The 6633-nt window shown below is 39.3% G+C and overlaps 2 protein-coding genes across 2 annotated transcripts; one reads left to right on the top strand and one right to left on the bottom strand.

Moving 5' to 3' along the window:
* Window positions 1–154: 154 nt before the first annotated feature.
* SARC_11952 (hypothetical protein) lies at window positions 155–4073 on the top strand (the record flags this gene model as incomplete). Its single annotated transcript, XM_014293954.1, has 4 exons — window positions 155–227; window positions 405–632; window positions 1228–1378; window positions 1700–4073. Coding segments are annotated over 4 exons (502 nt in total), but the record flags the coding sequence as incomplete, so codon positions are not given.
* Window positions 2036–4077, bottom strand: SARC_11951 (hypothetical protein). Its single transcript, XM_014293953.1, has one exon. The coding sequence runs from the start codon at window positions 3954–3956 to the stop codon at window positions 2571–2573; it is 1386 nt and encodes a 461-aa protein (XP_014149428.1). The 5' UTR covers window positions 3957–4077; the 3' UTR covers window positions 2036–2570.
* Between the last annotated feature and the right edge of the window lie 2556 nt (window positions 4078–6633).

The following is a 6633-nucleotide window of genomic DNA, read 5'->3' as shown; positions in this document are numbered from 1 at the left end:
TATATATATATATTGTATGTATATAAATATAAAATATTGGTATTAATATCATTTTCTTTTTATTATTACTATTATGACTATTGTATTTTTACGTCCAAGTGACTATCCGAATACTCCTACTTATTCGATTCATCAAATGTACATTATTATCTGCAGGACGATTGATTGGCGTTTTGGATTTAAAGGCCCCAAATCCGAACTGTTACGAGTGCGCAGAGAAACCCACGGTATGCTATCAGTCGTTGCCTACGTCTGAGTGTGGATATACATTATCGACACATTCATATGCTTATTGTCCTATCACATTCACTTTACCGTCGTGTTGCACACGTTTTTCGCCATCTCTCTGTTAAAATATTATACGCAAATCCCCTCCCTTCCCTAACCCACTCCATTACGCGCAGGCATCAATCGAGATAAACATGACCACCTTCACAATGGCCGATCTCACTGGGCTGCTGAAAGGAGCCCTGAACATGATCCAGCCAGATGTGCAGCAGGGTGCACGTGTGCTTATATCGTCAGATGAGGACGACGGCACCTGTGTCAACGATGACAAAACCTTCAATGACATGGGCCTCCCATCGCCTCTGACTGTTTTAGAGGCTGAAGACTTCCACCAGGACTATAAGGTGCGTTTCTGTTTTTATATTCCAAGGTTTTGTGGTGATGTATGGTGTTTACAAAGTGTGTTTTGAGGTTATGTGGAGATGTGATATGTATATACTTTGTGTAGATTATGTTGAGTTATATTGTCTATATTCATACATGTATTTTTTAGGGTATATAAAGATTTATGGGACTTAAGTATTTGGCTATTTGGAGACATGAAACATTGTAGAGTCGTATGAAGTGTTTACTATATAAATGTTCTGTAGGTGATGCACAATGGTATTGGACACCTACCGAAGCGTGTTTTTATACTACGTAGAGTTGTAAGAATATGCAACTCTGAATCACTTATACACATTTCTGATCTATTCTCGTGAATTTGACCCGTGTAAAGTCCCAGTCAATCTGCACTCCCGAGATTGGACCGCCCATTGTACCATTGCATTCGATAGCCAATTGCGGTTATAGCTGGCACCGCGATGACTAATCGAATCACATTGGTGCGTTATAAGCGCAAGAAACATTCCAGTACCTACAAGTTTATGCATCCTTGTCGACTGCTAACTATACTTGCTATTCTTATCTTGTACATGCTCTCACGCATTCGACAAATAGCTCTATCTGATGATGAGACATGTGGTCTTACCGGCAGACGTGCCTTATAGAATCACGGCGGGGGCAGATTCGGCCCCTGCACCCGAAAAGGAGGTGCAGCCCACTAAGAAACGCACATTTGATGAAATAGACCTTGCAAACGAGCCGGAAGGTAAGTATATGTGTTGTGTGGCGTCTATGTAATATCTATACACATGATTATACATGCATGTACGCGTGTGATATAGAATCCATACTACAGGAGGCATACTCCCACACATAATTTATTTTGACTTTAAGTAAGAATATGTATGTGTGATTTAGCATCCATACTACTAGAGGCATACTCGCATACATATCTTGTACATGTATTAAGAACAAAACGTATGTATGTTCCCGTATAAATGTATACGTGTGTGATTGCATGATATTTCGCCTCACAAAGTCTTTCTTTAATTTGCGGCTGTATCTTTTGTCGTTCCACGCTGCACAGGGGTCAAGAAGATGAAAATAGATGACGATGACGACATCATCGCATTTTAAACCACTACTAAAAGTACAACTAATGCGACAATGTGTGACAATTCTGGATATGGTTGAGGCAAGTGATGCATAGGATAATTATTACAACAGATTAGTACAAAAAAAGAAAAGGTTGTTGCCTTATAGACAACCTTCACAGACACCCCCAAGTGTTTACCGCCTGCTTCCATCAACGTCACGTGTGTTATCATCTGTATCCTTAGACCTGTGTACTTTGTATCTGTTGCAGAGGATGCCGTACGAGAACATGATACTGTCATTTTCACAGTGACTAGGCACTTTAAGACCTGACATAAAATCGCCGTATCACAAGGCGTGTTTATTAGCAGTTTCCAGAGAATTATAAATGCAGACCTTCCACGCAGCTATAAGGATGGTATGGACAGCCTCAGGCGTTGGACTATGTTCAGATTCAGATCAATCCGCTTCACTACAAAGTGATGCACTATTGTCCGATAGTCTTTGTGAGTATAATAGGCAAGTGTTGAATCGCGAGCCGATTAAAATCTGCAGATCTCAGCTATACGACACATACGTTTGTGACGATGCACTGTTTCCAGTTTCCCAAGTTTTATGATACCAGAACCAGAATACAGGATTGTCAAGTGTGACATGAAGGATTTACAATAATCAGCACCGTGGTTGTTCTGGTTGAAATGCGCTGGTCGATTCGTCATAACTGTTTGAATCCTTGAACCCGAATTCTGATTATAAACGCAATAGATGGATCCAGCTACCATCACATTGACGTGTACGCTACAGTTGGATCGTACTGCCATCCCAATACATTCAATAGTACGTCTGGGTCATAGTCTCCATTATTATATCTGGGCTGTCTGTGCGGGATCTGTCACGCAATCGAAAGAACTTTTCCACGTTGACGCTGTCGGACTGAGTTTCTTGCATATTCCCACGTTCCCAGCGGATATGATCGCCAAAAGTGCGAAAAGATCCATCACCGTATACCCTATCTTTGCCATTGACGCATGGTAAAAGAAGAACAACTTCCAGGAATTTGGTAATAACCCACCGTACTCAGTATTGCCCACGTTGAACACCGCAAAGAAGACGATTAAATTACTGGCAACAGCTAACACGATGCCAATTCGGCAATTACTACGCCAATCCGAGAAGGATTCGCTGATTTTACGTGTTCTGTAGGTGTAGTATGCTAATAGGCCCATGGACAACCCCCAGGGTATAAGCACAAACAATGCGTAGTATGAGATATTATTCCACTGGAGTAGATGTGCTAGGAGATATGGTAAGAAGCAAAATACTGATAGTATAAACATACATCCTACTATACCAGTGAAGTAACGGTGGAACCGGACATGCCGCTTGAACGGATGTCGAATGAAGATCACAAATAGAATGCGTTCTCGTGCTACGATTAGCGACAAGGTAGCCGTCACAGTAACATACTCCGCCATTAATAAGTACAGTGCCATATGGTGCTTCCGTTGATCCCACATAGCGGGAATGAAGAATGACAACGCGATGCAGTACTGCAACACAGACACAATAGCACTTGTGAGCCCCACCCCGGCTATAAAGAAGACCCCCCTGCTTTTCACGAGTGGATGATTGCGTTTCTGCAGACACACGACAGTGCACACCGTAACCATCAGAAATGTAACACAGAATGTGACTGTTAACATGATAACGATGGTGTCATTTTCTCCCCAAGGCATTTTGTACAACCATGGCGCTCGGGTCTTTAAAGTTAGGCTACACAGGGTGTACATTGTGCCATAAAATAGAAAGACTGTAAGTACATTCAATACTACGGCACATCGCGCAATAAGCCCAAAGTCTCTCTGTGACATTTGCTTCTTTCGGTACACTTTCCTAATTGTCGAGATCAGGCCCAGGTCTCCTTGTCTGTTTTCACTGAGAACCACATTGCTCGACTCGACTGATGGCGTATCTTCACCTGACGCAGTATCATCCGCGATAGTATCGCTCGCAGTAGAAAGGATGGCAGGTTTGTCCAACTTGGTGCTCTTTGCCATATCAGTACCTCGCTTGGACGTCTTGTAGTCCAGATGACTCACATCCGGTGTATATACCACTTGCGCGATACCACCTTGTACAATATCCGCTCCACCCACATTATTCACACTCTCCATGTCCACACTCTCAACGTCCACACTCTTCTTGACTACACTTTCCATGTCCAGATTCTCCCTGACTACACTTCCCATGTTGTTTCGAATAACTATAATTGGTTTGGCATGTATGTGACGAATCCAGATTCAATGGCCAGATTGCCGAGGTTAGTGATGGGTCTAAATGCCTATAATCGATATTTCAGATATATCTAGCAACCATTACATTACTTTACGTACTATTCGATTTATACACTTTTAACGGATTCGACGGCACAAAATAACCTGCTGTGAATAAATTACATATAAATACATCAGGCGCACGATTCGCGTTCTCTCTCTCTGAGTCAGTGTAGAGAGAGAACAGCCCTTGTTGAGGCCCTCAAGCTCTGGGCCGTACGCCGTAAATAACTAAATAATATTGTCGAATATAAATATTCATCGGAAACGTCGCTTCTCAGACTCAGAGTCATTCTCAGACCTCGGAGTCTCAGACTCCGGATTGCATTTATTTATTTAGGAGTAGGCACTACTCTGCTGAGTCTGCTCTAAATATTCAAATTGTAAATATGTACAAAATGCTTTTTTCCTAAAAAACAAGCACAAAATGTTTGTCACAGTCTGCACTCTGCACTCTGCACTGTCTGCAGTTCTGCACTTCAATCATAGCATTCTAAAAATAAAACACAACAAGCAAAGCTATGCTTCATTCAGTGCTCTGTCTGAGTCAGACTGATGAGGCACTCTGCAGTCTCCGGTGCAGATTTGAGTCTGCAGTCTGCAGTCTGCAGTCCGCGCTTGCATGCAGAATTGCAGACTTTTGAGTCTGTTCTGTACTCTGTAGTCTGTAGCTTCTGTAGTCATCAACTATCACCCATGATGACTCATCAGTATGGCAAAAAAAGTACTGTACCTTTGTATGTATATTTCTACTTTTCTTGAGAAAATAATAATTACATTTAAAAGAAACCTCCAATGAGGAGGCATCACATAAAATTTATAGAACAAAGAAATTATTATTATTTTCTCAACTTTTTCTCAATGAGGGCAAAATTTCTTGAAAATTTGTTCTCGAAATTTGGAATCAGTATCAGAAGTAAATATTTACGTATTCAGAAGCTTTTAATTTTAAGACCGTACTTTCACTTGCAGCACATTTTTCAGTAGTCGTTTCTGATTGGTGAACAATTTGTATCCAGCTGGCTACATCATAGTACATATTTACCGGATACTTGCCAACCTGGGGCTTTTCAAAGAAATGATGAGTCACTTATCTTAGAATTCTTTGAAAAGTACGTAAACGAATTGCACCCAAAATTGTCAGTAGACCCAAATTTTCAAATAAAGCACAATACGAGTCACCATGCACCAAAATTGTATATGTCTTTTCTGAATGAAATCTGATCCCACTGACAGTCTGTCAGTCTCACACCGTAATACGCTATAAAACGCAAATATAGATCTCGATGCGTTCGTTCATATTTTTTAAACGTTTTCTTCTGCTGCAGTAGTCATTTATTATTAGCCTATGAGGTCACCACCCTCCCCGCCAATATTGTGTCCGATTTCCAGCCGGGTATATTTATGTTTAAAAGAAAAATACAGGACAAATACACTAGGCCTCAAGGGGTCTGCGAATTTAAATGTCTTGTCTGTAAAAATATTTGTCCTGATATACAAAAGTGTATTTTCGATTCTGGGTGAAATGTAAATTTCATCGTGTGGTGGACAACTATAGAGGACGAGACCAGGGTGGTCCTTATATCAAAAAGTGGGACATTTTTTAGAACCAGTGGACTGAGGACTGTATTAGGGAATGGGGATGCCCATATGGCTGCGGAGGTACTGCGTGAGAGGAATGTGAGTATGCGACTCATATAAAAAAAGTATATTTAGATTTGTATATAGATATGTCAAACAAATGTACTTCTATTTTTCTTTTTCTTTATGTAGCTATATTTTTAAAAATATATGGCTGCCTGCCCTTATCAGCCTTCTAATTGGTTCAGACTTCAGACTTCAGAGCAGTATGTAGTATTTGAGATTTGTTAAGACTGCAACCACTATGCCTGCCACCTGGTCTTGCGACCACTATGACTGCAACTTTCGCCTGCAATCACTAAATCTGAAGCTTTTGCCTACCACTATTAAGTCTAACGCTCTCGCCTGCCACCCAATCTCAAAATTTAGTTTATATAATTTTTTTCAAATCCTATACAGCATCAGTTGCAGAGTGGCAAGGATGTGTGACTATCTCAGATAATGCCTTTTTTGGGCACAGATTCAATCCTCTCTGTAGTAGTATTTTTTTAACAAATATATACGTATTTATTTACACATATATACATATATAAATATACGTATACATATACATATATATATACATATACATATACTTATACATATACGTATATATATATATATATATATATGTATATATCTTTGTGTGTGTGTGTATGTGTGTGTATATGGACATGTTTATGTTTATGTATATACATGTATATGTATATGTGTATATGTATACGTTCATATATGGATACGTATATATATATATATATATATTTATATAGTAGTATACACCTACTATATATATATATATATATATATATATATGTGTGTGTGTGCAATATGTATATATATATATAATATATATGTGTGTGTGTATGTGTATTTGTATATGAGCATATGGATATGTATATGTATTATATATATGTATATGTATATGTATATGTATATGCATATGTATATGTATATGTATATGTATATGTATATG

The sequence above is a fragment of the Sphaeroforma arctica genome, assembly GCF_001186125.1.
Source record: "Sphaeroforma arctica JP610 unplaced genomic scaffold supercont1.1973, whole genome shotgun sequence".
Lineage (NCBI taxonomy): Eukaryota > Ichthyosporea > Ichthyophonida > Sphaeroforma > Sphaeroforma arctica.
Note: the sequence above shows the minus strand (reverse complement) of the source record. Positions and strands in the feature narration are given on the sequence as shown.